This window comes from Pipistrellus hanaki (genome assembly GCF_964339955.1).
Source record: "Pipistrellus hanaki genome assembly, chromosome: 7".
Classification (NCBI taxonomy): domain Eukaryota; kingdom Metazoa; phylum Chordata; class Mammalia; order Chiroptera; family Vespertilionidae; genus Pipistrellus; species Pipistrellus hanaki.
Window position 1 is genome coordinate 23,031,469 of NC_140509.1, and position 14,389 is coordinate 23,045,857.

The following is a 14,389-nucleotide window of genomic DNA, read 5'->3' on the forward strand; positions in this document are numbered from 1 at the left end:
ATATGTGTATGTGTGTTTATTTGCTTAACAAATGAACTAAATAGTGCTGTGCCTAGAATGTGGGCTTTTCTAATGTTACCTCTCTTTTGCCAAGTAGGTTTGATCACTCACCGTGTGATCCAACAATTACACTACATGGACCTTCCATCAATTCCTTTGTTTGTGTAGTATGTTATAAAAATTTTGTTACTCAACAACAATATAAGGAACACCTTTCTTCTAAGGTAAGAGCATGTCCTAAGTTAAGAGTAGACATTATTTTTCTTCTTGCTCTTAAGCTTGCAATCCCTAATGATACACATAAGGATCAAAATTCTGATTGTTTATGAAGAGCAAAATGATTTGGAACATTAAACTATTGTTGGCAGGCAAACTTGATAGGTGAAAACCAGCAGTCCTAAAGATTACCTACTTTTTATGGAGTTGCTTTATGAAATTAATGTACCTTGTTTAAGATGCTCTGTGAGTTAATCACATGATGAGAACTAGACCCTTCTTAAGTCCACTGCTTTTCACTGCATTTTGAACTGTTGGAGCTATGTAGTGTCTAACAATTCTTTTATTAATGTTAGTATTACGAAATAGATCTAGTACTTAAAAGGTTGTGCTATGTAACTCTTATTGATATAGCTCAAGGGACATATATAAATACTTGTAATATAGAACTCTGTAATAAGTATACCATGTTTGATATTAGATATAGCTCTCAACAAATATTCATTATTGCTTATTCTTTGGAGTGTGTCACGAAGACCTTTCCTTTAAACTAATCTGCAGTTGCCTATCTTGAATCACCCAGAAGAGGTCGCTAGAAGATCATATACCACTGATTTCTAGTTTGTAAGGCTCGCATTCTTCAGTGAGAGTGGAATTATTTATAGTTTGCATTACTTGTCTTGCTTCCTCCCCCTTTTCCTTTCATCTCTAATTTCTTCCATCTAGACTAGTGCTTATCAAACTTTAATGTGCACACAAATCACCTGGGAATCAAAATTTAATGCACATATGAATCACTTGTTACAAAATGAAAATTATGACTCAGTGGATCTGAGGTGGGGCCTCAGATTCAGGATTTCTAATAAGCTGCTAGATGATGCCAGTGCTGCTGGGTCACGCTTTGAGTACTAAGTCTAGTGTTTCTTGAACATTAAAGTCATCCAATGGGTCTGGTACCAGATAGCTTCCTGCCTTTCTCCCGTTTGGTGGTGGTAGTGGTAGTGGTGGTAGATGTACTGTAAGCTTCAGTGTGCCTCAAGGTCACTTGCAGATCAATAGGTACTACCATTCTGTTCCTAGGGCCATTCTGTCATTATTTTTTCCGTTTGCTAACCTATTCTTCCCAGCCCTAGGAAACCAGTAAAATTACTTTCTGCCTTTTTGGTTTTATCTTTTCTGGACATTTCATATACATGGAATAATAGAATATATACCCTTTTTGTGACAAGATTCTTTCACTTACCATAATGTTTTGAAGGCTTATCTGTGTTGTAGAAAATATTAGTACTTTATTCCTAATTTTTAAAAAAATATATATATATCTTTTTTATTTCAGAAAGAAAGGGAGAGGGAGAGAGAGATAGAAACATCAATGGCGAGAGAGAGAATCATTGATTGGCTGCCTCCCACATGCCCCCCACCGGGGATCGAGACCACAACCCGGGCATGTGCACTGGGACCCTTCAGTCCATTGTATGGATATATGCCACATTTTGTTTATCAATTCATCTCATTGATAAACACTTGGTTTGTTTTCACTTTGGCTATTGTGAATAATGCTACTCTTAACAAGCGTGCAAGTCTTTGTGTGGATATATGTATTCACTTCTCAGAGGTGAAATTAGGTCATGTGATAAGTATGTTTAATTTTTTGAAGAACTGCCAATTGTTATATAATCATTATACCATGTCATCTTCCCAATAGCAATGAATATAGTTCTAGTTTCTTCTTATTTTTACTAATTTTAGAGAGCAAGAGAAACATCAGTTTGTTTTTTCACTTATTTATGCACTCATTTGTTACTTCTTATATGTGCCCTGACCAGGGGTCAAACCCACAACTTTGGTATATCAGGACCATGTTCTAACTAACTGAGCTACCTGGCTAGGGTCTAATTTCTTTACTTATTATCTGTCTTTTAAAATGGCTATTTTAGTGGATATGAAGTAGTATTTTATTGTTGTCCTAATCTTTTATATATATACAAAATTTTATGATGTATGTTATTTTAATGTAACCAGAAATATAATAGTAAAAATAAATTTAGCACTTTAACTTACCAGACATTCTGTTTCCCTTTCCTTCCTCTAGTTTGTAGATGGTATTTGCAAATATGCTACATTTATATAACAGTTATATTACAGTAAAATTTTATGTAGAACCATTTTTGTTCTATTGAACAAACCACTTAAATGAGCATTATATTGAATACATTTATAACTCAGAATTGAACTAAAAATTTTTTTTTTTTAGTTTAGAGGTCTTCATTAGGGATCATTTGTATAAATTGATGGTTAATAAATGCTTGTAGTGCTCTTAACTTTTAGAACCTTCTAATGAAATACAAAATATCTTCCCAGTGTAATCTTTTGTGTGGCACTTGCCAAATTCAAATGAGATGGAGAATAGTGGAAAGAGCATAGATTTTGTTACCAAAAATTTAAAGCTGTATTTGAATGGTAGTTTTGTCTCTTCTATGGTAATTTTGTTGACTTAATCTAAATGTCAATTTTCTTATTTATAAATGAATAAATTAATATTTCATGGGATTATTATAAGAATTAAATGGGGAAGCACACTTTGAATCCTAATATGGTGCTCGCTTGACATGTACTTAATATAAATGTAAATTTACGGTTCCTCCTCTTGTTGCATCTCATAAGACTACACAAACTACTTTGATATTCCTAATGTAAATTTAAGGTAATAAATTTAATAAGACACAACTTTTAAGGCTGTTAGGGATAAAGGAGGCTTTTACTAAGTTTGGAAACTGAGATGCTAAAAAAGACATGCCTGTTTTACTATATCATAATTTTAAAGTGAGCATACACAGAATTCATTAGCAAATGTTTGAAAATATTTGCAAAATAGAGGACTGGACAAAGAGTTTTGATAATTAAGTTGACCAAAAGGAGAGAAAACAAAACCATGAAATATAAAGATAAAGAATATAAATAAGAATTCTACAGAATGTGGAATATCCACAGAATTGTATGAATAAATGCTCAAACTCCCTAGTAGATTGGAAATACAATTAAAGTAACAATGAGTATCACCTCTGTCAGATTGCAAAAGTAATATCTATTGCTGCCAGGCTAGGAGATACATGAATTGGTAAAGCCATTTTGAAAAGCAAGCATACAACATCTTTTAATATTCAAAGAATATACCTTTTAACCCAATAGGACCACTGATAATGAGAGAGAGCACCTATAATAAGTATATGTACTCAAGGATGTTTACAATATTATTGTTAATAGTGGCAAAAAATAAGGCCTCAGAATGAATACTTGACTAAATCAGTAGATTCACAGATGGAGTAGTTGACAACTATTAAGAAAAATGAATTAAAGTTATAACAGCTGCATTTTAGGACTTTCCATTAGATATTTGAAATAAGAAAACTAAGAGAGAGAAGAGTAAGTTGGAAATATTTGATGAAACAATATCAATCCCCCTTGTATGTTTGTATATATAAAATTTTAAGCATGAAGCTGTTTATGGATAAATACATATTTGTAAACAAAGGTTATATTGTAGATTGAACAAAGTAAAACTTTAGAAAAAGTGTATATCACGTGAAAACATTTTTGCAGTTATATAATGTTGCATATGGGTATGTACAAAAGGAAAAATACATAGACAGCAAATACAGTTGTATATTTATTGTTATAGATTATTATAATTGTTTTCAAGGAAAAAAAATTAAAAATTTTATATTTGGGACCTCATTCATGAGAAAAGCTCCATTGTTCACTCAGGGAAGAACTTTTCATGTTAAAAACTGTTAGAGAATATTCCAGATAATAAATATTTTGAAAGTTAATTTTAAGAATTTGAATATTGGTTGATTTTAATTGTCTATAATTCAGCTTTTCCTTATGTTTTAGGAAGCTGCAAATGATGGACATAAAAACAACCTTCTTCCTCAGATTATTCAGTGTTTTGCATGTCCAAATTGCTTCCTTCTTTTTAGCGGCAAGGATGAGTGTATGAAACACATGACTGGAAAGAATCATTTCCATCAGCGTTTTAAACTGGGCGGTATGTTCTCTGAAAATTATTAAACCACTTTAATTTTTGCTAAGTTTCCATAATTGTGAGATAATTTTTAAGGTTTCTTATCCTCATGCTAGTATGCAAACTGTAAAAGTGAAACATTTTTAATTCTTTTTTTAAGAAAAGACTCTCAATATTTACCCCTACCTAAGAATAACATTTACTTTGAGAAATGAAAAGAAGCTTGGGAAGAAAACGTTTATTCAGAATAATGTTTTTACATATATGATATCTGGGAATTTGAGTGTTTTTTCACATCTTTTGTACTTAAGGCTAGAAAATGAATTTAGATTTTTATTACATAAATATCTTTTACTTACTCCAACTGATATTGAGGAAGACAAAAGGGAGGAAAAGTTGGGTTACTATACTCAAATCTTTGCACATTATAATTTTTTTTTCCAGATGACAAGAAAATAGCACATCCAATATCATTTCCATCTTTTGCAAAGAAACTTTTGATCTCTCTGTGCAAAGATGTTCCGTTTCAAGTTAAGTGTGTGGCCTGCCACCAGACACTGCGTTCCCATATGGAGCTCACTGCCCATTTCAGGTTCGTAAGGGAATCCTGCCCAATAAGCTCTTCACCAGTGGGATTCAACAAATATGCTCTATTCCATGTTTCTCTCCTTTTAAAACAAGAATGTGCATTTGCCTAGAAATTAACCAAATTAGCATAAGAGAGAATTAGAGTTATGGAAGAAGTGGATATATTGATATTGCTATGAATATAAAACAAGGTAATAGTTCTAAGTCGATGTGTAGTTTTTCTCTTTGTGTTCTGCGAATATTATATACAGGAAAGGAGAGGGTTAAAATAGAACTATGGCTTTAAGTCAACCAGAATGGAATGTATCATATCCATATGAAAGATTAAATTTCATGAAAGGCCAAATTCAACTTAATCAAAAAGATTTCAGTATGATTTTTTGTTTTTACAAAGGAAATTATCAAACATTATACAAAAGGAGAATAGTGTAATGACCCCTATATACCTTTTACCCAGCTTCAGTAGTTATGAATACATGGCAGTGTGTTTTATTTATATTATGTATTTAGTTTTAATAGAAACTACTAAACATTTTAGTGTGTATTTCTAGCAGCAAGATAGGAGAATTCCAGTTATTCTATATGCACACCAAGATTTGGTGTTGCCAGTCTTTTTCATTTTAGCTGTTCTTTTGAGTGTCTCATTGTGGTTTTTAATCTACATTTTCCTGATGAACAATGGTGTTAGGCACTTTTTCATGTACTTAGGACCATTCATTTATCTTGTGAAATATCTGTTCGTCCTTTGCCTATTTTAAAAATTAGATTGTTTGCCTTTAAATGTGAGTTGGGATTCTTTATATATTCTTGATACAAATCTTTTGTCAGGTATATGTACTGTGAATGCATTCTGTCCCAGTCTGGTGCATATTCCTATTGTTAATTGTGCTTTTTGATGAGAAGTTTTTAATCTCATTAAGTATAATTTATAGATTTTTTTTCTTTTATAGTTATACTTTCTCTATCCTGAGAAACCTTTGTTTATTTTTATTTCAGGAATATATTTTTTGTTTACTTCATTTTTTTTAAAAAGTTAAGCTTTTTAAAAGCTTTTACATTTATTTCTATAATCTATCTTTGAACAGATTTTGTTGATCTTTAAAACAACCAGCATTTGATTTCACTGATGATTGATTCTCTGTTGTTTTTTCCCCATTTGTTGATTTCTGGTCTTTAACTTTGGATTTAATTTGTTTATCTTTTTCTAACTTTTTTTTATACCCAAAATATATATATTGTTTGGTTTTCTACTCTTCTAATGTTTATTTTTATGTTTATTGAGTATCAATGTTTATTGAGTATCAATCACAGGAAAGCTAGTCCAGGAGGGGGGAAACAGCATGTGTAAAGGCCCTGTAATGGGTGAGGGGGTTACAGTTTCAACAGAATAAGGAAAACAAATCCATTGTGATTGAAACACAGTGGGTAAGGAAAAGACAGGCCCAAGAGGAGGGTGGAGAAACAGCAGGGAGAGCCAGAGGAGTAGGACTGTGAGAACCTGTCCAGTTGGATCTTAGCCTTTACACTGGGAAAGCCTTGAGAATGTTTTAGGTCAGTATGTGACCTGATACCTACTTTTTTTTTTTTTTTTAGAATAAACATCTTTATTACATGAGCTAAGATAGGAGGGCAGATGATTTATTTGCTTTTCCGGGGCTTTGATTTTCCTCAAACAGAACTCCAGCTCCTTGCCCTGGAGCACCTAGCCATCTGCTCGGCCACACTAGCCTGGTCTTGAAGTGATGCATGCAAGAAGCTTGCCCCGCTGAAACTGCTCCTCGAGAAGACTGCTGATTTTGGCATTCTTTTTCCTTTCATCATATTTCTTCCGAATTTTCTTTGATCCTTTTTTTGTTCAAAATCTCTTCCTCTTCAGGAGTCAGCTTGGCCCCCTGCTTGCAGCTCAGGGGCGGTGTGTAGTGGGACGTAGTGGGACTCGTACCACTGTCGGTACGGTGTGCTGTCAATGAGAGCGATGCAGTTCTTTACTAGGATCTTGGGGGGACCAGTTCGTTGTTGGATGCAGTGTAGACATCAATAATCCTTGTTTTGCGCGTACAGCACTCCGAGCCCCAGAGAAGTCGCCCACGTCCAGCCTCGAGGGTAGGTACTTCTTGCTGACTCCGGGCACTCAGACTGTGTGTATGCGGAGGAGTACAATCTTAGTTTTGTTTCTCTTCTTGTGGTGGGGCTTTCTCTTGCCCCTGGTCTTGCGGCGCTTGTGTCAGTTGTCCCAAGTGACCAAGTGACACCCACGGCTCGGTGCTGGCTTTTTGTCAAAAGCCACATGCGCAGGAATAAATTCCGGAGGTGCAGCCTGCTTAGGTTCACCATAAGTTAGAGGTAGTACCTTATTTGCCAACGCATCCAGGTCAGCCTGGGACAGCTGGTTGACCTGGAGCCGGTCCCCGCCTATTCCAACGTTGGACGACGAGCCATTGCAAAGCCATGCGAGTAGTTGAGTGTCTGGCTTCTTTGGAAGTCTGTTTTCGTGGGGTCCGCACAGGATGTGCCCTGGAGAAAGGCTCCGAGTTAGACATCATCGCATCCACTATGCCGCCGGCGCTTTGGGAAGTTTTTGTTGTACCTGGTTGCCCGGGCGACGTGTATTTGATTCTGTTCTTAGTTTTTTTAAAGTTTGTCTGATTTTTTAAAAATCTTTTGATTCTAGTTTTACACTTTTGTATATAGGATAGAAACAGACAAAATGTAGGTAATACTCAGGTACATTGAGTTGATAGAATCCTATCTAATCCCATCTAATAAGGAGGGAATATGCTAATTGACTGCCACACTCTCAAAGATAGTGATGCGCACAGCCACAAAATGGTGGCACCTAGTCCCCTCAGCACTGCTGGGGCAGCAGGTGCGTAGCAAGGCCTTGCCATGTACCTGCCTCCAGAGCCCCCCAGTCCCCTTAGCTCCCCAGCCGCCCAGGGCCGCTGGAGACTCAGTTAACCAGGGCTGGGGAGGCTTGCGTTGCTGGCAGTGGCAGTAGCAGAGGTGTGATGGGGTATCGCCTTCCCCTGATTGCTGGGTCCCTTCCCCAACTGTGAGAGGGGTCAGGCCAGGCTGAGGGACCACCCTCCCTCCAGTGCATGAATTTTCATTCACCAGGCCTCTAGTATTATATAACCTGCATCTTTACTGAGAAATATCTTTTAGTGCTTATGTATATGTTGTTTATTTTATAATTCTTACAATAAAAGCAGAGATACTGCATTTAGAAAATAGTTTTTCTTATCCACTCTTATTTTTTAAAATCTTTTATTGAATTTATTGCAGTGACATTGGTTAATAAAATTATAAAGGTGTCAGTATAGAATTCTATAATACATTATCTGTATATTGTATTATTGTTCACAACTCCAAGTGAAGTCTCCTTCCATCCACATTTATCCTGTCTTCGATCTCCCCTACCCCCTTCCCTCTAGCAGTCACCATACTGTTGTTTGTGTCTATGAGTTTTGTTTTGTTTTGTTTTGCTTAATCTCTTCACCTTTTCTTACCCACTTTAGAGTTCGTTGTCGGAATGCTGGTCCTGTAGCTGTAGCTGAGAAGAGCATTGCCCAGATTGCAGAGAAATTCATATTAAGAGGTTATTGTCCAAATTGCAACCAAGCCTTTGTGACTGAAACCAGTACCCGAAATCATAAGCAAAATTTAGGACACAAAGTCCGAATCATTAACTCAATGGAAGAATCAGTCTTACTTTATAGCTACATCAGTGAAGGGAAAAAATCTTCTGACTTGAATCTATTGCTAGATCAATCGAAATGTTCATCACTTAAAAGAACTATGTCTTTCCAAAAATCTAACTCACAAGATTGCAGTAACATTCCAAAAAAGAAGATGAACTTAGAAGATAAAAGCCATGAAGGTACGGTTTGTGTCCAGAAAGGAAAGTCAGTTGTTAAAACCTGGTTTTGTGAATGCCATCAACAATTCCCAAGTGAAGATTTAGTAGAAAAGCATGTTTTCTCAGCCAATACAATGTGTTTTAAGTGTGTGGTCTGTGGAAAGGTATGTGAAGATTCAGGTGTGATCCGTTTACATATGAGTCGGATACATGGAGGGGCACATTTAAATAACTTTCTTTTCTGGTGTCGAACGTGCAAAAAGGAGTTAACAAGGAAAGAAACCATCATGGCGCACGTGACTGAATTTCATAGTGGTCACAGATATTTTTATGAGACAAATGAGATAGAAAATGAAACTTTGCCATCATCCTCTACAACATTGGGGAGTAATTTGACTGTTAAGAATCCTTCTTCAACTATTGCTATTGTTGATCACTCCCCACCAAACAGTCCTCCAAGGGGTAAATGGCAATGCCGAATCTGTGAAGATATGTTTGATTCCCAAGAATGTGTAAAACAGCATTGCATGTCTTTAGCAAGTCACCAGTTTCATAGATACAGCTGTGCCCATTGCAAAAAGACTTTTCACAAGATAGAAACACTTTACCGACATTGCCAAGATGCACACGACAATGAGATAAAGATTAACTACTACTGTGGGCTTTGTGATCTCACCTTTAATGTGGAAGAAGCATTTTTGAGTCATTATAAGGAGAACCACAGCATAGATTATGTGTTTGTGCCTGAAAAAACTGAAATTTCAATTAAAACAGAGAATGATTTCCCTGTGCCAGAGAACGGTAATCTGTTAACCTGTGGTTGTCGTGAGAGTTACATCTGTAAAGTCAACAGAAGGGAAGATTATAGTAGATGTCTCCAAACGATGCTGGATAAAGGTAAATTGTGGTTTCGCTGCAGTTTGTGTTCAGCAACAGCACAGAATGCAGCCGACATGAACACTCACATCCATCAAGTGCACAGCGAAGCAAAGAGGGTGGAGGAGGAGCAGCAGTATGTAATCAAGTGTGGCACCTGCACCAAAGCGTTTTATGATCCTGAGAGTGCTCAGCAGCACTTCCATACAAAACATTGCTTCTTAACGAAAGCCAGTGTGGTGCATTTTGGATTTGAAAAAACCAGCCCGTACAAGTTTGCTGCCAATGCCTTACGTACAGAGAGAAAACTGAAACAGGCAGTAAGCTATCCAAAAAATTCAGACATGGAGAAAGGAGCTGAGAACGACCTAGGCTGTCAGAATATAGGTATGCTTTACCATTCTAATGTCTGTGCAGATTTCTGTATTAATGTAGAAACGTGTATTGTAGCCATCATTTTTGTGAAAACTAGTAATGATTCACTTTTGAAGCAACAACCATGATTGGATGATACATTAGTTAATTGCTGTGACATATACTTTGTAGGGATTTATATTCCTACTACTACACCCAGCCAGCCATTTTCTAAACTTAAGGGGACCAAGAGTGTATGTTAGCTTTAAGTAGTATGTACTTTAGATAACATTTTTTCTTTTACAAAAGGCATGGGGATTTGAGAAATGAAGGAAATTTACAGTGTTTCAGAAAGTAAGATTTTAAAGTTATCCTGGACATATTATTTTGATTTTAATTCAAATGATGATAAATCAAGTAGAATTTTTTTCTTTCTATTTTTGGCCTTATTCTATAAGTACAAGAAATCTTTAGGGACACTTTAGAATTTATATATTTTTGTTATGATTTGTTTTTAATCAAAGCTTTTACTTATAGTTAAAATAGTAATTGGAAGTAGAGTTATAAGTGGTAGCAAAAACCAGGGAGAGAAATGAGGTGCGAATTCCTTATTTGTACTTACTCTAGACTTTCCTTCTCCTATATGGTAAGATTAAGTAAGCAATGTTTTTATTTTTTTAGAAATATAATTTGTTTTGTTTAGAGTATAATTGCAAGTCTATATCCTTAAAAAAAATGTATTGAATTTGTTGGGTTGACATTGGTTAATAAAATTATATAGTTTTTCAGGTATATAATTGTATAATACATCATATATATAGTTCATTATGTGTTCCACCACTCCAAGTCTTTTTCCATCACCATCTATCCCCCCTTTACCCTCTTCTACCTCCTCCTACCTCCCTTTCCCTCTGATAATCATCATACTATTGTCTGTATCTATGAACTGTTGTAAACTGTTGTTGTTTTTTTCTTTGCTTAATTCCTTCACCATAACTGTTAACTCTTGATAAGTTTTACCACGTGGAGTGGAGACAATGAGGATATGTGAAAAATTTGTCTAATAAAGTATTCTTATGAAATAGTGAATTTTTACAGGTTTTCTCTCATGTTGATCTCAGCATCACCTTTAATCATGGCATATTTTATATAAGAAATCATTAACTGACTTACTACATACCTAAAATTGCTTCAAACAGTAAACCTGTGGTCACCTCATTCTATGTTTTCTTTTGCTTTTCTATTGTTCTTCTGGTTATTTTTTGGAAATTTGGATTGGTTATGTTTAATAGAAGATGATAGTAGTATCTAAATCTATACTAATTAGAATTTTAAGAAAAGATATAAGATGATGGGTGGCTTGGAAATGGGAGGGAATACAGTAGTATATTTGAGAGAGTCTCTTTTAGGTGGAGCAGAAGCTATTTATTTTATAAATAATTTAATATTTTAAGGTTTGCATTGCTACCACTAGAGACTTAAAGGCATTGTCAAGGTAGAAAAGTATGAAAGAAGGGAAAGGGAGGGAGAATGAGAGTTGGAGAGTGGTAGAGGATGGAAGAATCTGAGAGAATCAAGAAAGATGTGCTTGTAGTGAAGTACTGAAATGTAACCAATGCCTATTGTACACCACTTTATGGGCAGGTTGTAGGTTATCTCGTTTCTGTTCTATATAGTGTTTAATCACAAGCCAGAGAGCTACTAATAAATCAGTCTATATTAGGAAAAGAATGAAATTATCCAATTTAAATGTACTGTGTCATGTTTGAACTTTACAAAAAGGTTTAGATGAGAATAACATGCAAGATTAATATTTTGCATATCCTCTGAGAAATTAAAATGTTTTTAGCTAATTCTTACTGAATCCATATTAATGTTTTTTTCTTAGATGAAGTTGTTGAGCTTCCAGATTTGGATTACCTGCGAACCATGACTCATATAGTATTTGTAGATTTTGATAACTGGTCCAACTTTTTTGGTCATCTACCAGGGCATCTTAACCAAGGAACATTTATTTGGGGCTTTCAAGGTATGGTTAATAAGGAAAACACGTGAGGCAGTCCCCCGTTTGTTTTCTTCTTAGAATGTTTTCACTTTAAAGGATTCCTCTTGAACCTTTCTGAATAGAACATAGAAATATATTGCAATATTGTCAATTTATATGATAGTTACTCTGCTAGAATATTTTTTTTTTTTACATTTCTATATGGTAAATGTTAACTCTTTAGTGACCCAAAGTTTGTCGATCTTCAGATACAGCTTGAAAAGTCTTTATTTAATACCTTCAATGTGCCAGAAACTATACTTGGTGCTAATTCATGCTTACTGATTTTAAAATATAAAGAAGTAGGCTGAGAAGTTTATTTTTTCTAAAATATAAAACTAATAAGTAACAGAGTTAGCTTTTGAACTTGCGCCTTGTGGCAACTGTGCTACTATTCAAAAATGTGCAACTTTATCTAAATCTTTTTACAAACCATGACCAAACCTTGGAGAAAGACTTACTTGATTTACAGAAGTTTATTTTTTTTAATTATTTTTTAAAATATATTTTATTGATTTTGTACAGAGAGGAAGGGAGATAGAGAGTTAGAAACATCGATGAGAGAGAATCGTCGATCAGCTGCCTCTTGCACACCCCCTACTGGGGATATGCCCGCAACCAAGGTACATGCCCTTGACCGGAATTGAACCCGGGACCTTTCAGTCCCCAAGCCAACGCTCTATCCATTGAGCCAAGCCGGTTTCGGCGATTTACAGAAGTTTAGTATAATGAGCATCTGATATACTTCATGTTTGATAGGAAGCCACATATAAAGAGAATTGGAATTTAAGAGAAACATAGTGACCTAGATAAGTTAGCCAGTACAACCTGTTAGTAAATCCAGCTTTGCTGATTGCCCATCATGTCTCTCCACTGGACAGCCTTGGCATATTTGTGAAAAACCACCAGGGCTTACATTCATATGGAATGATACCATTCAAAGAATTTTCACACATTACTTTTGATTCTCCTTAATATCCCTGTGAGTTTTCAGATGAATAGGCAGATTCAGGGAAGTTGATCTACGTTCCCAAGATTGTAAAGCAACAAGATGGTGATTCCTGCACTAGAACTGAGTTCTTCTGCATTCTAATCTGGTACTTTTATCTGGAACTCTTTATTTTTCCTAGTGTGTTTTCTTGATAAAATTTTCAGTTGTATCTAGTGTCTGGTTCTTCTTCTCCCATTTGACTATCATTTATGCCTTTTTTAAAAATAATAGGAGGAAACACCAATTGGAAGCCTCCACTCAACTGTAAGATCTATAATTACCTGAATAGGATTGGATGCTTCTTCCTTCATCCTCGTTGTAGTAAAAGAAAAGATGCTGCTGATTTTGCCATATGTATGCATGTGAGTCATTGTTTTATTCCAGATTGAATGTAAATCTAGGACCTATTTGGATCCCCCCCCCCCCACTTTAATCATAACGAGACTGTAGTTCATGTTTCAGTGTTATATTTTTGTATTAAACCTTCTATATCAGGTTCTACTTATGACTACTATAAGGGCAGAGACTAGAGCTTAATTATTTATTGCTTTTTCTCTAACTTCTATCAGACTCTTAGGTACCATAGTAAACTCTCAACTATTTATGAATAAATGATCAAGAGAGGACACTGCATTTGAAGTATACTAAAACAGTTTCACGTTTTAACATCTCTGAAATTGGGAGGCACCTTAACAGTCACTGTTGGCTAGGAAGGATTTGCATTTGTTTCTGCTTTGCAAGTCACCCAGAGAAACAACCAGCCTGAGACCCAGTTTAAATTCTCTGCTTAAGATTTACATGTCACATTTATAACATGAATTTACTAGTACTCTGAAAATTTGTTGAATGATGCTTATGTTTTAAACCATAAGAGATTTCTTTTTCCACCCATTCAGTGCCAATATTGAGTGTGCTAGTTACATTGCTTACCTTTTCTCTGTGGTTGATTTATAGCATTTCAGCTTTATGATAGGGGCCTCCTATTGGACTCCTTTTGGCTCCTCCCTGTTTCCATCCCTTCCTTCCTCCCACATAAAATAGCTTATCTTTTAGTTGATGGTATTTTATATTTCATTAAATGTGGTGTATTTCATTTATGAAGAAGATCTTTACTTTGGTGGGAACTGGGAAACAGTCTATATCCTTCCTAGGTGTGTTTCATTCTGAAATAGATGTAACTTGATTTGAAACTCAAATGCTGATTTTTATCAACATCTGCTATTTGTTCCAACTTAGGCTGGCCGTCTAGATGAACAACTACCCAAGCAAATTCCTTTCACCATCCTCTCAGGAGATCAAGGTTTTCTGGAGCTAGAGAATCAATTTAAGAAGACTCAGAGGCCAGCACATATACTGAACCCTCACCACTTAGAGGGTGATATGATGTGTGCCTTGTTAAATAGCATATCTGATACCACCAAAGGTATGCCGCTGCAG

The 14,389-nt window shown here is 35.4% G+C and overlaps 1 protein-coding gene and 1 pseudogene across 3 annotated transcripts in view; one reads left to right on the forward strand and one right to left on the reverse strand.

Moving 5' to 3' along the window:
- The window catches only part of ZNF451 (zinc finger protein 451), a 76,753-nt gene that overhangs the window by 44,477 nt on the left and 17,887 nt on the right, over positions 1-14,389 (forward strand). For both annotated transcript variants that reach the window (XM_084889125.1, XM_084889126.1), the window contains exons 7-13: positions 98-224; positions 4,111-4,264; positions 4,685-4,832; positions 8,347-9,950; positions 11,806-11,946; positions 13,184-13,314; positions 14,189-14,375. In XM_084889125.1, coding sequence (XP_084745251.1) covers positions 98-224; positions 4,111-4,264; positions 4,685-4,832; positions 8,347-9,950; positions 11,806-11,946; positions 13,184-13,314; positions 14,189-14,375 — 2,492 coding nt within the window. The remainder of the gene's footprint in view (positions 1-97; positions 225-4,110; positions 4,265-4,684; positions 4,833-8,346; positions 9,951-11,805; positions 11,947-13,183; positions 13,315-14,188; positions 14,376-14,389) is intronic.
- On the reverse strand, positions 6,104-7,970 carry LOC311625694 (small ribosomal subunit protein eS8-like; annotated as a pseudogene). The gene is made up of 2 exons: positions 7,965-7,970; positions 6,104-7,046 (listed from the first exon to the last, which is right to left on the reverse strand). The product of its transcript is annotated as a small ribosomal subunit protein eS8-like (transcript).